At 38.9% G+C, this 16,600-nt stretch overlaps 1 protein-coding gene across 2 annotated transcripts in view; it reads left to right on the top strand.

The window, feature by feature from the left end:
• Positions 1 to 5,756: 5,756 nt before the first annotated feature.
• The window catches only part of ARHGAP23 (Rho GTPase activating protein 23), a 216,225-nt gene continuing 205,381 nt past the window's right edge, over positions 5,757 to 16,600 (top strand). Inside the window, exon 1 of one of the 2 annotated variants that reach the window (XM_034415626.3) lies at positions 5,757 to 6,082. In XM_034415626.3, the coding sequence (XP_034271517.2) occupies positions 6,074 to 6,082 (9 nt within the window). In that variant the 5' untranslated portion in view covers positions 5,757 to 6,073. Of the gene's footprint in view, positions 6,083 to 6,167; positions 6,257 to 16,600 lie in introns of those variants that run through there. The other variant, XM_060691605.2, reaches the window with a different exon arrangement.

The raw sequence follows: 16,600 nt of genomic DNA on the forward strand, positions 1-16,600 counted from the left end.
AAATTTGCAGATGACACCAAGCTGGCAGGAATAGCCAACACTCCAGAAGATAGGCTCAAGATACAGAAGAATTTTGACAGACTTGAACATTGGGCGCTATCTAACAAAATGAAAGTCAACTGTGAAAAAAGCAAGGTTCTACATTTAGGGAAGAAAAACAAAATGCACAGGTACCGTATAGGTGGTATCTTGCTCAATAGTAGTAACTGTGAGAGGGATCTTGGAGTCCTAGTGGAAAACCATTTAGATATGAGCCAGCAGTGTGCAGCAACTGCCAAAAAAGCCAACACAGTTCTGGGCTGCATAAACAGAGGGATAGAATCAAGATCACATGAAGTGTTAATACCACTTTATAATGCCTTGGTAAGGCCACACTTGGAATATTGCATTTAGTTTTGGTCACCACAATGTAAAAAAGATGTGGAGACTCTAGAAAGAGTGCAGAGAAGAGCAACAAAGATGATTAGGGGACTGGAGGCTAAAACATGTGAAGAACGGTTGCAGGAACTGGGTATGTCTAGTTTAATGAAAAGAAGGACTAGAGGAGACATGATAGCAGTGTTCCAATATCTCAGGGTTGCCACAAAGAAGAAGGAGTCAAACTATACTTCAAAGTACCTGAGGGTAGAACAAGAAGCAATGGGTGGAAACTAATCAAGGAGAGAAGCAACTTAGAACTAAGGAGAAATTTCCTGACAGTTAGAACAATTAATCAGTGGAATAGCTTGCCTCCAGAAGTTGTGAATGCTCCAACACTGGAAATTTTTAAGAAAAGGTTGAATAACCATTTGTCTGAAGTGGTGTAGGGTTTCCTGCCAGGAGTGGTGTAGGGTTTCCTGCCAGGAGGTTGGACTAGAAGACCTCCAAGGTCCTTTCCAACTCTGTTATTCTAAATAAGCAAATAAAATAAACAAACAAATCTTTGAGATGTACATGCAAGGCCTAAGGCTGGTTCCAGCCTCCTATGCTGGGAGATTATGATAACTATAAGAGAAATTGAAAACCAAAAATAATATAGTGCAGGTATTGTTAAAATCACTTCTAGATATAGTGGATAGGCAAAGAAGTGAACAGGTTTTATTCATCACCATTAATTTGGAGAATTTAGTTTTGTGTTTCTTAAATCCAACCATTGTGGCATAACACAATGTGTGAAAGTAGGTCCTTTGGGGGGGAAAAGTGTCATATATGTCTAAAGTTTATGATATATGATATGGTGTACTATATTTATTATAAATAGGGAATGCTTTTTAAAAATCAATATAGAAAGCTCACCGATCCTGTTAGTCAGGATTATTTTGATATTTTTCAAAATTACTTGTAGTAATGTAGAAACTGATACATGAAACAATACTAATTTAGCAGTAAAATTAAAAAAAATAAATTTGGCAAGTATTTGTGATAGACTGATATACAAAGTAAGATGTTTTGCTGTGGTTTTGTCTCATTTGCAATACATAGGGGTCCTGCCGTTGAGAGGACATGGCTTTGAGAGTTCATAGCATTGCTCAATAAAGCATCATTTAGGAAGATCAGCATGCCTGGCCTATGAAACATCCTACTATTGATGTGCCGTGACATTTCTCCCAACTGGCTGATCTGAAACGAGACAGAATATGCATCTGAAAAGCTAGGCTGGGGTTCCATCAGTGGTGGGATTCAAATTTTTTTTTATGACCGGTTCTGTGGGCGTGGCATGGTGGGCGTGGCATGGCTTGGTGGGCATGCTTGGTGGGCGTGGCAGGGGTAGGATACTGTAAAATCTCCATTCCCTCCCCACTCCAGGGGAAAGATGCTGTAAAATCTCCATTCCCATCCCACTCCAGGGGAAAGATACTGTAAAATCTCCATTCTCTCCCCACTCCAGGGGAAGGTTTTTGCAAAATCCCAATTTCTTCCTGATCAGCTGGGACTCGGGAGGCAGAGAATAGATGGGGGTGGGGCCAGTCAGAGGTGCTATTTACCGGTTATACAAACTACTCAAAATTTCGGCTACTAGTTCTCCAGAACTGGTCAGAACCTGCTGAATACCACCTCTGGTTTCGATCAAGAATGTGTACTACAGGATAGGGACATTTTCTTCTCCTTTAAGCTAATGCATAAGGATATTGGAAGTCAACTAATGTGGCTTTGAACTCATTCAGCAATTGAGCACTTTGGGTGCACTGTTATGTCATGTTACTTTTGCTTAATTTAACCATAGTTTGGCAGATTGTTAAATATTTGAATAACTATGAAGAAATAAAAATAGTTTCCACTATCATTTCCAGGAATTTGGAAGCTTAGTATTTGTTCAATTGCTGAATTTGTAAATAATGAAATGGTAACTGTTCATCTGAAATTTTTGCTGCTTAAACAAAGGGAGTTAAGTAAATGTACCTTGAACTAAATGAAATCCCCGAGATCTGCTACCATTATAGAATCATGGTAAAAATAAAGCTCCAGTAGGTTCAACATATTGCCAAGAAATTATTTTATATTATCTAGATATAGCCATAAGAGAAAAACTGTGGAATAAGAGAATGGAATCTGACAAATGTTAAGATATGGAGTGCTAGGAGAAGGGAGAACTGCTTACATTTAGAATTAGCAGATTTCTTCATTTAGAATAGAATAAAATAAAATGTCAAAATTCTATGTATCGTGCAAAAACAAAACTCTGCATGGACATGAAATCACTAGAAGTCCACCTGAATCAAAGCAGGCTTCACCTTTCATATGACTATTATATACAAGTATATACCTGTACATGGTATGGTTATGTAATTAATTTTATCTAGCGATTGACAAGATTGAGAATGAAAATAACCAGTTTGATGTAACCAATCAAAGAGGAATATTATGGACAGGTCCGAATGCTCTAGGAGTGCCATTAGAGAGCAGATTTAAATTTATTGTTCATTTTTAATAGCAGCTCCAGCTTTTGAAATTGATTGCTTCAAAAATGCAATTGATTGCCCTCAAAAGAAAGCTTTGCTTTCTATCTTCATTACTGTCTCCAATGGTGCAGGTTATTAATTGTAGTTAATTTACAATGTAAGTAGTTGACAGCCTTTGATCTACATGGGCCTTGAAACTGCTCCCAGAGGGTAGGTCAATATTATGTGTTTTACAGGTGATCCTTTCATGTTCCGTGAATATATAGATGCTTATATGAGAAGCTGGAGAAGTACCAGGAACTGAAGGAGAAACTAGAGAGCATGTGAAAAGAAAAAACAAAAGTGGTTCTACTGGTGGAAGCATTCAGGGTTGCGATTCCTAAATTAGGAGAGTGGCTCTAACAGATTCCAGAAACACCAAAGCTCTCTGCCCACATGAAAGCAGTGCTAGGACAGGTAAGATACTGCACAAAACCCTCAAACACCCAGGTCTGAGATTTACACATACACATTGACACACATTGCACACACACTTAATGCAAGGGGTAGGGCGGAGAGAAGAAATTGTATTTATTCTGCATTCTGAACACCATACTAAGCTCATTCGAAGGCGGCCATCCCTATCTAATTCTTTCTAGTTCTATAATTTTCATTAGTACTAGCCAAGCACAGACAATGAATGAGCTAAGGATACTGGGAATTGTCTCTAAATTAACAAAAACTGAACCACATCTGGAAAACATTCTAGAAATTCTAGTCCCACTCACTTCGGTGACATGACAATGCCTTTCTGTGCCCGTTGGGCCCCCTGAAAAGTTGATTGCTTCTGGCTTAAGGAAATGTAGTGAAGATTATTTCTTCTAGATGATACCTCTCATTTCTCCCTTCTTTTCTCTCTCACATGTGCAGATGCTAAACCAGATGCTATCTTATCCTTTACTCCAGCCAACCAGTAAATAATTGAAAATGCCTTCCAGTAAATAATTGTTGATTCAAATGTACGATACAGCTAATTTGTAGTGTGGTATCTATAGTTTTGGCTTAGCTTGAGCTACTGTATGTATCCATTTAGTTTGACTTAAGTGTTACGTGCAGACTTGGTTCCACAAACCACATCTGAAACACCTACAGGAATGCAACTAACAGAATTTGCACAGGTGAATGAGTGTCCTATTTGAGCAATGATTCGATAAGGCTGCTTTAAGAGCTGACTTCTCTGTTGAAGCCATGGAACATTTCATCGGCAATTTATCAGCATGACTGCACTGCTGGGAAGTAAACTGGGAAGATTTGCAAATTCAGAGAGGCATATAGCTTTGCACTATAGAAGGAAAGGATATTTCAGACCTGGGAAAGACAACTTTTTCCAGTGCTGGATAGATGTAAAGCCATCTGCATTTGGCTTCAGCCATAGAACACGCAGGCTGCAGAAGATGGTTTCATTCAAATTACACAGGGCATAAAATTCTACTCAGACAGATCATTCTCTCTTCCTGCCCCCCCCCCACCCCCCTTTCCAATAATCTGAGAACATACTGTAAGCATTTCCCCCTTCTATTCTCTTCTTTATTATGCATGGACCCAATTGTTAACAGTAGAGAAAATTTATTTTGAAAGATTCCATGGATATGGTGGGAGGTGATGGTTACCGGTACTTCAATAGGGATCCAATAGCAATGACAACCAGGTCATTGCTATTTGGAAAATATTTGCAGAACTACAGGGACGCTGGCTGGGGAATTCTGGGAGTTGAAGTCCACATGTCTTAACATTGATGAGATTGATAAAAGTTGCTTTATGAGATCTACTTATTGTAATTCAGGATCACTACTTGCTTTCAAATGCTGAAATTCTTTTCATAGTACTGATTTCCCACATTCTTTGTTCACAGTTCTGAAAAACATGAAAACAGGCATGCTGTGCTTTCAGTAGATTTTTCTTTCAAATGGTCTTGCTTCACCTCCACAAAACAGATACTCCAAGATCATGTTGATGATTGAATATCTTCTCAGTGTTGATTTGTATGAATTTGGCTGTATGGAAATGCTTATCCCTTGGGAATGTTTTTTTTTTTTTTGTCTTACTGCTGTCATCTAAATATCAAAGGTTTTATGTTTCATCCAGATTTGCAGAAAAAAAATTGAGTGATACTTTTAAAAAATGGAAATGGGGAATAAAATGCTATAGGCTTTGTGGCAATTCTATGGGACTTCAAAGGACACAATTGCCAATTATTGGTTGTGGGCAGGTATTGGAGCTGTAATCCATTTTAAGAAGGGAACAGCAAACAGGGAAGGACCATAATAAGAGCTACTGAGAGAGAAGGATAAGGGAACATCATATCATTCCTCCCAGGTCTGCACAAATGCCTGAACGTTTTCTCTGAATTTTTGTGTGGTGTATTCCATACTAAGGGATGTTTATAAAGGTGGGGGTGTCTCAAAACAAAGGCTGGTCTGGAGCAGGGATGCTAACTATGCCTTTCGGGAGGGAAGCAAGCTAGCTAGGAATAGGTAAGCCCTTCTTATCTTAAGCTTCCCTAAGATTTTACGGAGCGGGGCATAACTGCGTTAAAGGTTGCTAAGGGAGTGGCCGGGAGCCATCACAGAAAACCATTTCTCTATATTTTCAAAGATGTGTGCGCACGCACAGAATTGAAATACACATGGGTTAGTGAAGTGAAGGCTTTGAAAAGGAGCTGTTGCGTCAGGCTATAGCAAGGAGCTATAATTCCTTGTGTAATTCCTCGCCCCCCGCCCCACACTCCAGCTTTTTAATGAAGGGTGGGACAAGCTGGTAACAGCTTCACGGGTTGCTAAGGGAGGGGCTTTGACGATCCAATTTTCTCTATAGATTGGCAGAGAAGGGGAACGTTGCATCACGCAAGTGGTGGCGAGGGCACTCCCGTTCTTTCTTTCTTTCCCTTCTTCTAGCCTCTCCGCCTCGCCCCCCCCCCCTTTTCCCCAACGTGCAAAAGAGACAGGAGTCTCACATGATCCGCTACAGGCTGTGCCTTTGGATGACTACGAGGAAGGAGCGAGCAGGGAGGGGCCGCGGGGTGGAGACAGGCAAGCAAAGGGCTAGATCGTGCGCTCTGCAGCTGTGCCCGCTGCTGCCGCCAGTTCTACCGGAGATACTCCCTTTCCCTATGGATCGCCCCTGCGCCGCCCTTTGGAGACCGCGAGGGGTTTAGCATGGAAGAGGTAAGGGGGCAGCGTGGCTTCTGGGGAAGGCTGCTGGCATCAGGGCGTGGCGCTTCTGCTGTGCTCATTTGAGAGGAGAGGGCTTTATTTGCCATAGGGAGGGTGCGTACGGGAAGAAGTGGAGGGGTGATGACTTTAGTGGGTGCGGTGCGTCTGGTCTGGATGGACGTCGAGGTGAGACTTTAATGGCAATAGCGGAGCTTCTTGGGTGGGGGCAGAGAACGTGTGCTGAGGCGCTGGTTGGTACCAAAAGTGCCCGAGGCAGGGCTGCAGCCTCAATCACCAGGGGTGTGGGAAGCCGGGATGCGACCGTGTGGAGCGAAAGCGGGCAGAGGCAGCTTCGGTGGAGATGCCTGGGGATGGATGAGAACAAAGCTTTCCGGGAGGAGGGTAGGGGATGGCATTTGGTGAGTTGGGATTGTGAAACATCTGTGGGTCACCAGCCTGCACTTCATGTGCAGGCTAGAGACCCCCTCGGATAAACATTGGGCAAAGGCGATGGTTCTTTTGGATGCCAGAGGTGCTGCTTGGTGCTTTCAGCTAGGAAACCTGATGGAGGTGCTGAAGATCTAAGGTGGAGCTATTCTGGGGAGTAAAGTATTTCTGGATATACAGAAAAGACAACAAAGAATATTGGGTGTCTTTAAAAATAAGCCACATTTTAATTTTTGACATTTTAAACTTTAATTTTACTCTTTAAAGACTAGCCATCTTTTGGTGGAAGCTGTGACGGGCTAGAAATGATTCCATCAAACAGGTACAGGAAATGTGTAGATTATAAAGTTATAATTCAGGGCATGGCTGGGTGGTGCTGGACCTTTGTGTCACCTGCTGGGCAGCTGTATGTGAGGCAGAACAAGAATCAAGTGACAAACTTAGTTTCAAAAGACAATGAGAATTGATGGCATAATATAAACAGGGTTTTATGTGACAGTTGGGTAGTACATATCATAAAAAAAACTATGATATGGTTTAATAGTTTTGGGCTTAATGTAAACCCAGCCATGATGTTATAAACCATAGTCTTGTTCATACTGAGTCATTGTGTCTTCTTCAATAAACCATCATTACAACAAACCAGTGTGCAAACCCAGCTCTGTAATAGGTAAAATTTTATCAAATGGAGTGTAATGGATATTTGTATTGGGGTGATTAGGCACATGATTAGTCAGAAAAGCCTACACAGTGTTAAGGTGTAGGACAATAGGAGCATACAATAGATGAAGATTTACAGAATTTGGGCGGTTCTGCTGGGGAAAAGAGTTGAATTGTTTAAGATGTGGGGTTGAGATAATTTGGATTTGGAGGGATGGAGGCTGAACAGTGCTTTGATGAGTTGGATCAGCATGTGAGTTTAGGGAGCTTATGAATATTTACAGTATATAGATTGCCATGTGATTTTGAAAGTCTGAAGCCTTGAAAAACTATTTCCAAAGCATATGTCCCTAGAAATGACATTTAAATCCGAGAATTTAAGAATGGAGTGGGGGGATTAATACTTTATTATTACATTATCCAATTGTGACATAAGACAAATGGAGTTCAGTTTGATTTTATGGATTAATTGCATGGATTTGAGCAGTAAGAATAAAGCACTATAAAATCCTTATTTATTGTGCTTTGTACATACACAGAGGCAATGGGATAAAATGGTTGGCTTGTCAGACTATTTTATTTTTATTTATTTTTCACATTTTTGTATCACCCATCCCCCTCAAAGAGGGACTAAGATTTTTAACTCCATTTATCTAAGAAGTTTACTATGATGTCTGTTGGCCAGCTCAGAGAGTTGCTGTAAAACCAAGATGGGAATGAAGAGAAATGGGGACAGAATCATAGGTACAAGCTGTAGATCTTTGGAAAAAGATGTGTATTTTGAAATTGCAATGTATTATGTTTTGCTTTATTTTAATATGTGCAGTTTTGGGATTTTTTTTTGTCTAATAAAAACACATATCTAATATAAAATATCTTTTTAAAAGTCTGGTCACTTACTTGTAAAACATTTATTTAAAAAGTTTGTTTTATTTTCAGAAAGTTTTAAATTAAAATGTAAAAATAAGAGAAATTGTTTTTCAGCAACTTTAAACAATTTTATTGGGATTATTTTTTCCTTGGAATATTGCGAAGAGTACCTCCAGTGAGATGTTTGGGTAACAGTAAATAAGTTTCCTTGAAAGATAATTTATTAATTCCCTGCTGATTTTTCTCAGCAAAGTACAGCTTCGAAAAATGCTTGGTGTTTTCTATGCTACAGTCTTGATTCTCACATTGGCTGTGAGATCAGTGGGCCATATGAACTGACTGAATCCTAGAATAAATTTGGATGTCTAGAATTTTCTGTACATTCAATGATTCCAAGTGAAAATGAATACAGGAAGTCCTCCACTTACAACAGTTCATTTAGTGACCATTCAAAGTTACAACAGCACTGAAAAAGTGACTTATGACTGCTTTTCACAGTTACGACCTTTCCAGCATTCCCCTAGTCAAGGGATCAAAATTCAGACACTTGGCATCTGATTCATATTTATGATAGTTGCAGTGTCCTGGGGTCATGTGATCCCCTTCTGACAAGCAAGACAATGGGGGAAGCCAGATTCACTTAACAACTGGGTTACTAATTTATCAACTGCAGTGATTCACTTAACAGTGGCAGGAAAGGTTGTAAAATAGGGCAAAACTCACTTAACCTATGTCTCACTTAACAACAGACATTTTGGGCTCAATTGTGGTCATACCTGTAATGTATTCTAAAATTGAAGTGTTAAGTAGTGCTTCAATATAAGGGAAGCCAATTTTCTCAAATAATACTGTGGGGAGGTGATCACAATTCCTTCCTGCATTTCCACAATACATATGCACCAATAGTGGAAGACTTAGTAAAAGTATTCCGTTGAATTCCAAGCTATCAGACTGAATTCCCCTTCTGCAGTAAGAGATGAGTGATTGGTTTGGTCTTGTCTTAATGGGGCTTATGAGCTCAGCCAATTGTGATTTATTCAATAAAACTACATTTAAGCAGGCCAGGGCTTATTGTGATATGTGAATGCAGCCATTGAGTTTATGTCTAAGATTAGATTTGGGCATCTCCCAATCTATGCGTCATTCTTTTAGTTGCAACATGTCACCAGTTCTGATCAGAAATCATGTATAATTTGTGGCTCAATTGATGCAGAGGCCTGGGAACCCTGTTTCTGTACTTTTCCATCTATCAACCTTAGTCTTGCTTGCTTATTCCCTATACATTCGTCCTTTCCCAGTAATTTAATTATTAGAGATAACAGTTTATGGCAAGATGTCCACTGCAGAATGGAAAGCATTTCGGTGTGTGTGTGAAACATCCATTAAACCAAAAACAAATTAGAATAGTCCTAAAAATTATACCCATTCATCTTTAAAGGCTTGCCTAAATACAAATGCCTTGCAGCAACAAGCTGATATTTATGACTAGCTGGTAATTAAACAATTGCACTTTGAGCATGCTCACTGGAAATTTGTTCTTGCTTCCAGTTTGGCAGAGATCAGTGTGTTCTGTCTCCCAGCTGCTAATGCATTATATGAGCCATGATGTATAATTATGTATCTCCCAATGCATTTCTATTTATGATTTTATTCTGGATTTTGAACCAATGATAAAGTCCAGTGACACTTATTTCCTTTTTAAATGAAGTATCTGATGTCTAAATATGCACATTCTTGCATGGAAACATTTGCAGTTTTGCACTTGTCAGAAAAAAACAAACAAACGTTGGACTCTTGTTGTTGGTTTATCCATAAAGCAACATGAATGGTTTTTTTTCTCCTGTCCTTGAGAAAGGAGAAAAATATGAATTTTTTTTAAAAAAATACTGCTCCCACAGACTACAGGAATGAGGCTAGTATCATATGTGGGATGTATTATGAGTTATTTTTAGGGCTGTTTGATGCTCTATGGACTAACAATAACCATGGTGGGAAAACCAGCAACCTCTTCCTGTTCTAAATGTGTGGTGGGGCAGAGTTCATTGTTTGAACTACTATTTTAGTTGTTTCATAGTTATTTTGCCTTATTTGTATGCTTACCAGGGCAAGAAAGTACTTCACTTCATGCAGTGGCTGATCATCATTTTTTAATCTCTCAAAGTCAATATTCCTATGATATTCCTATAGCTATATCTTAAAAGAATCTTTGCTTTCACACAGAATTGTCCAGTCACACAAATTATCTGAACTGTAGAGAACAAAATCTCTATTACAGTTACTTGGCTCCTTCTCTCATTTTATCTGCTAACATAAGGAAAAGCTTGTTGGGTAAAATTCTGCTTTTTGTTTATTAATGGGATCTTATGGTAGAATTGAAATTTGGCCTTATATGAGGCTGATACCCTCATTTTCATCCTCCTTCCCCCATCTTCCCAAGAAATTGGCTATGCATATAACATGTCTGATCTCTCAGTTACAGCTGAAATAACTTTGAGGCATAAGCCTAATGGCCCATAGAGCCCAAAGGCTGGAGAGAAATGGTAGTCCATCATAGATTACTAACTTGAGCCTGGTTGGTTAACTACCTCAAAATGCTCCTCTTACCTGCACTCTATAACATGGGTCTCCAACCTTGGCAACTTTAAGACTTATGGACTTCAACTCCCAGAATTCTGGGAGAGAATTCTGGGAGTTGAAGTCCACAAGTCTTAAAGTTGCCAAGGATGGAGACTCCTGCTTTATAATACCTACATTGTGCTCAAAAGGAACTAAGCAGTTTGTGGTACAGCATGTGGTATAAACCACATCTCCTAGATCTGTGATGGTGAACCTATGGCACGGGTAGCACAGGTGGCACACGGAGCCATATCAGTGGGCATGTGAGCATTGCTTTAGCTCAGCTCCAGCACGCATGTGTGCGCTAGCCAGCTGATCTTTGGGCCTTCTGGTCCCACCGGAAGTTGGGAAATGGGCTGTTTCTGGCCTCCGGAGGGCCTCTGGGTGGGTGGGGAAGGCTGTTTTCACCCTCCCCAGGCTACTAGAAAGCCTCTGGAGCCTGGGGAAGGTGAAAAACGGGCCTACCAGGTCCACCATGCCATCGTGTACTAAAAATGGGGGGGGGTAGGGGGGTGCACATGCATGCACGGGGCACATTGAATTATGGGTGTGGGCACACACCTGGGTGACCTCTCCGTGCTCCCCCCGCTTTTGGCATGTGATGGCAAAAAGGTTAGCTATCACTGTCCTAGATGATGATTTCATACATTAATTTCATACATTGTATGTCTTGCTTAACTGTAGATTATTAAATTTATCATGGTTGGGTGATTTTACACTGCAAGCTAGGCCAAAACCAAGCTTCCTGCCTTATGGTTTATCAAGTGTTGTTAATTAAATAAAAAAAAAAGCAAAGAATTGTATGAAAAACTCTAATTACAGTTGTAGGCTGGATTGAAGTAAAAGGCAATTCTCAAAGAACTTAATAGAAAATATTACCCATCTTTTTGCCATGTCACCTGGATGGACATGCCCGTGCAATTATTGGGGACTAAGTGTGATTTGAAGGAGAGTTTTCTTCTTAATGAGGAACTGGAAACACACCATTCAAAAATCTTTTGAATGTTTTTTCTAAAACAGACCAGCCAGAAAGAAGCACTGATTCCACTCACTTACACATATATCTAGAGTTAGCCTAATGATTAAACTAGTTTTTCCCCAGTCTAGTGACTGCCAAATGTTGAATAATCACTTATGTTTTTGGATGTTGGCTTCAGGAGATGTTGACTGCAATTCAACAACTGGATCCAGCCCAGCTAGATTGGGAGAAGCTAGAAAAAAGGATAGTAAAAATACCCACCAGAAGTTGGCAGGGGCAAAAAAAAAAAAGAAAAAGAAAACTGGGTTAATGAAGATTGGACAATGGAAATATTTTCTAGGAAGGAATGAGTGCCTTAAACAGGCATTTCATGAAATGCCTGTATGTAAGAGAGCCATAGGCCACTATATATAAGTTTTGTAGTAATGAAGATAAGTTATTTAAAGTGTATTGGGAGGCTCTGGGCATATACCATCCCCCTATTTGCCCTTGCCTCTAAAGCAAATTATTATATTGCACTTTAAATTGATGTTCAAATGAGACTACTTATCTGGGAGGACATACCAATGAGAATATAGTCTAATTTATTTCTAAGGAAAAGTGGTTACATTTTCAATGGATATGATCTAGTTGTATTCTCTCTCTCTCTGTGTGTGTTTATTTGCAGCTATTATCGGGCGTACATGCCTGCAGAATTCTCATTTTCATGAGCATGCTTGTTTCCAAATTCTCAGGGAGAAGATAAGAGTGCACTCCTTTTATTTATTCTTTAATTTATTACAGTAACTTAACAAATTTTTACTTTAAATCTTTTTCAAACCAAGGGTGAATTTAACCCAGGACTACAAGAATTTGGGAGTATCATGATAAAGAGGGTGGGGGGATTTGGCCCACAATTTCATATACTATATCTTCCCAACATTTTTTGTTGCCTCCTCTGTGTGTGTGTGTGTGTGTATGTGTTGGGCACCATGTACTCAAGTCATATGCATGTACTCAATAATGTAATGCCTGAAACTTTTTAAAAATAAAATACTTGTAACAAATGATTAAACCATTCAGGTATATAAAAAGCAAAGTTGTAATAGTTTGCTTTTTTCATGTAATTTATTCTGCGTATGCCAATCAAGTGTAACAAGGGAAGGAGCTATTCAAGGTGCTGAAATACCCCATCAATTCTGGAAATCCTGTTCAGAATCCCCCACCTCAAAGTTCTTTTTGAAAACATTTTTTCAACCAATTTCAGTCCCTTTCAGCTATGAGAACTAGAAACATCTATGTTTTAAACAAACATAAATTCTGTTGAGATTTAGGGAATATTCCAATCTTCCCTCATATTAAATTCCGAGGATTCCAGGTCCTTGACCATGCACAAACTCTGTTAAAAATGTGCATACTCAATGTCCTAGTTTAATAGCAAAGAAAAAAAGTACATTTTTGCAAATAATATGTTCCTATTCATTAAATAACTTGTTATTGTTCCTGGAATTTTCCTGAAAAATCAATCCTAATGATTAATTCGACTGTGATAGCTCTCAAACAGTCACATTCACGACAAACCATTTTATACCAAATTTATATCTAACCATTTTATACCAAATTTATCTATCTATCTATCTATCTATCTATCTATCTATCTATCTATCTATCTATCAAATTTACATTTCACTGATAAAGAAATAAAGGGAGACTAGTATACTAGTCTGCCTTTATTTCTTTATCAGTGCAATATAAATATGGTATAAAATGGTTTGTCGTGAATACGACTGCTTGAGGGCTCCTGGATTGGAGCTGAAAGGCGAAAGGGATGCAGTATGCTCCCTCCCACATGCTGGGGTAGACCAGGTGTCTCGATAAGCAATTGCTCCTAGAAGCATGAAGCCGAAAACACCAGCCTGAAGATGACGAATGAGACGTCGTCGAAACGTCGCCAAGACACTTCCAATTTTACGCAGGAAAAAACCCGAATAACCAAAGACCTACATGTATATGTATATGTATACGTATATGTATATGTATATGTATATGTATATTTATATGTATGTATATGTATATATATGTATACATATATATATGTATATATGTATATATGTATATATATATGTATGTGTATATATATATATATATGTATCACTAAGCAGCATAGGGCAGCATAGGGCCTGCTGGCTGCCAGAAGAAAAAAGCCCAGAATCAAGTGGATGTGACTCCACTGAGCTTGGTTGAGAAAAATCTTGGTTACGTAGGAAAAACCGATTACTATTTAGTTTGGCAAAGATGGTACTTATGGTTGGAGGGAAAGATAGGGCCAACAACATAGAATACTTGGAGAATTTAAATTAAGAAACACAGAACTAGGCACAAGAGAAGAGTTGTATAATGGTATAAATAAATAGTTAATATGACTGTAGAAAGATACGGCTGAAAATGTATAAATGCATCAAAGTGAAAGCAAGCAAATTCGTAAACTGTAAGATAAGGAAAAAATAAGTGAAATAGAAATCAACCACTGATGCGAGAATTTCTTAAGAGCTAGTCTATAGACTTCTTGTTTCTTTTTTGTTTTTGCACTGTGTTAATGTATACGTGTTTGTATGTATTTGTGTTTTTACATTTGTCTATGTTAATAAAAATTAAAAAAAAAAAAGGAAAAACCTGGCTAAAAGAAAAACATATATGTGTGTGTGTGTGTGTGTATATATATATATATGTTGTACTACTATAATTTTGGGGCGGAAGAAGTTTGCTTTGCACAAGAGATATGCTGTATTGAATTACATTTCTACTGACTTCCTGGAGAGCATCTGTTTAACTGTAGTTAATAAACAAAAAGTCTGCAGCTTGATAATATCTCCTGGTAAAATGAGCAGCTGTAATTGAGCAAAGTTTTAATCACTGAAACATCTGAGATACATACTGCTCCCACTGCTCCACAATGGCATGAAATCCCAGTTGCACAAAGAATACACAGACTTAAGAGAAAAATATTTTGCTCTTTGCTCCCACAGAGATCTTGGTGGATTCAAACTTATCCTTCATCTAGGCATCCCTTCCAAATATCCTTCCCAGCCTGGTGCAGATTTAGAACTATGGAGGATCTCAGGCTGGGGAAAGGATGGATCATGCCTGTTGAAAAATTAACACTTTAATTGCTATATTTTAGTATATCTACTCTAAGCACCATAAAATCTGGCTCTGAATGTTGCATATGCCATCAGACTCTGAATGTTGGCTTGGAGGCTAAGTTCGGTTGGTGTCGGTGCTGGTTTCTGTTTCCAACCCAAACAATCCTGTTATCCCATACAAATGTCCTGAATTACTTATTTACCATTGATTTTCAAATTCATTTGGTGTCCTTGAAGATACAAATGGTTGTGGTTTGAAGAATCTGTCTGCTTTCCAGCTTCTCTTGGCTTGAGATCACTTATTTTCTTCCCTTCCTTCCAGTTTAAATTTTAGGGATTGTCTACTTCCTCCTTTGTCCAATATTGCAATGGCTACACACTCTCAGTAGCCTTCTCACTACTCATTTAATGTAATCCCTATCCCCATGCTTCTTTCTTCTGCCTTTCAATTCATCTTCACTGGATTATTATTTTGATAAGTCTGTACTGTAAGAATACTGTAGCACTGGCTCTTAATGTTTCTATTTCTTGTGTTCCTGATGCTTTCTTTTTATTCTTCAAGGTGGAGCCTTTTATTCCTGTCCTCAAGTGCCCACAAATTTTTCACCCCAAGAAATAAAGATGTTGAAAGGAACATCTTGGAGAGTGGCCAGATATGTTCTCCAACAATTTTTTCTACTTCCCAAATACAGCTATTATATGAATTGCTTCTGTCTCTAGACTGTGGGCACAAAGGAAATAGGCCTGGCAATGGTCAGCAATATGGGGAATCTGATTAGAAAGACTTATTATTGAGATGAGACCTGTTGAATAGTAAGAGTTGGGTTTCTACTAGTTATCTAGCAGAGCAATCCTTTGTGGAGTAGTCTTTCCTCTGCCCTGCCCCCACCTCTGATTCCCAAATTTCAAAATAACACACTAGGGCTGGATGCAAGTACATTTTTTTCTCTGAGATGGGGCAGACAAGTTTTGGAAGTGTGTTTGAAGAGGACATCCTATTCAAATGCCTATTCACAAAATGCAATCACAATGACTGTAGCTGATCACAAAATGTTAATGGCCAGGGCACAGAATGACGACAGAATGGTCTTTGGTGACACCTCCACTTAGTTATCTGCTGTTCCAGCTTGGTCTTCTTTCTTCATACACATAGTCCTGGTCTTCAATTACCTACCATATGTGTTAGGAGCTGAAGGTTCTGAGAGGAATTCTTAAAAAAAACCAAGAAAAGCTATAGTATGTAGAAGCTAGTAATGTGCTTTGGCATATGCCATGTATTTATTTAAAATGACAGGACATTTGCTATTTGAAAACAATCAAGCCAAATGTATGCCCTTAAGAAGATTAATACTGCTCTCTATCCTGGCATATCTGGGTCTTTTTTTGCTGGCACATCTGTTCTCTCTCTTTTAGAGTTAGATTAAATGACCTTGGATAGCTCTTTCCAATCAAGACTCTGGAATTGATTAGGTAACTAGGATCCCTAGTCCTAAACGACAGATGTTTTGGATTATAATTTCCAACATGCTTCAGGTGAGTTGTTGTACAACATTTCTAAAGACCACCAGGTAAGAGGCTGATCTGAGTTATACTGCTCCCCTGTGGGAATCAAGGTTTATTATATGAGACACCTGAAGCTTGAAATGTGACCATATGACTGATGTGTTGCACCTTTCTTTCTCTTCCTGACATTCTGCACATGAGAGAACTTTAGAATTTTCAGTAATGGTCATGTTGGCTTGTGAATTCTGGGAAATCCACCAGAAAGCATTGGTGGAAGAAACCCATCCAAGGCTCTCCACCTGGCATCTTTCAGATTTTCTGGCAAATTAACAT

Source organism: Pantherophis guttatus, chromosome 4 (genome assembly GCF_059756535.1).
Source record: "Pantherophis guttatus breed Tessera chromosome 4, ASM5975653v1, whole genome shotgun sequence".
In the NCBI taxonomy this organism is placed as follows: domain Eukaryota; kingdom Metazoa; phylum Chordata; class Lepidosauria; order Squamata; family Colubridae; genus Pantherophis; species Pantherophis guttatus.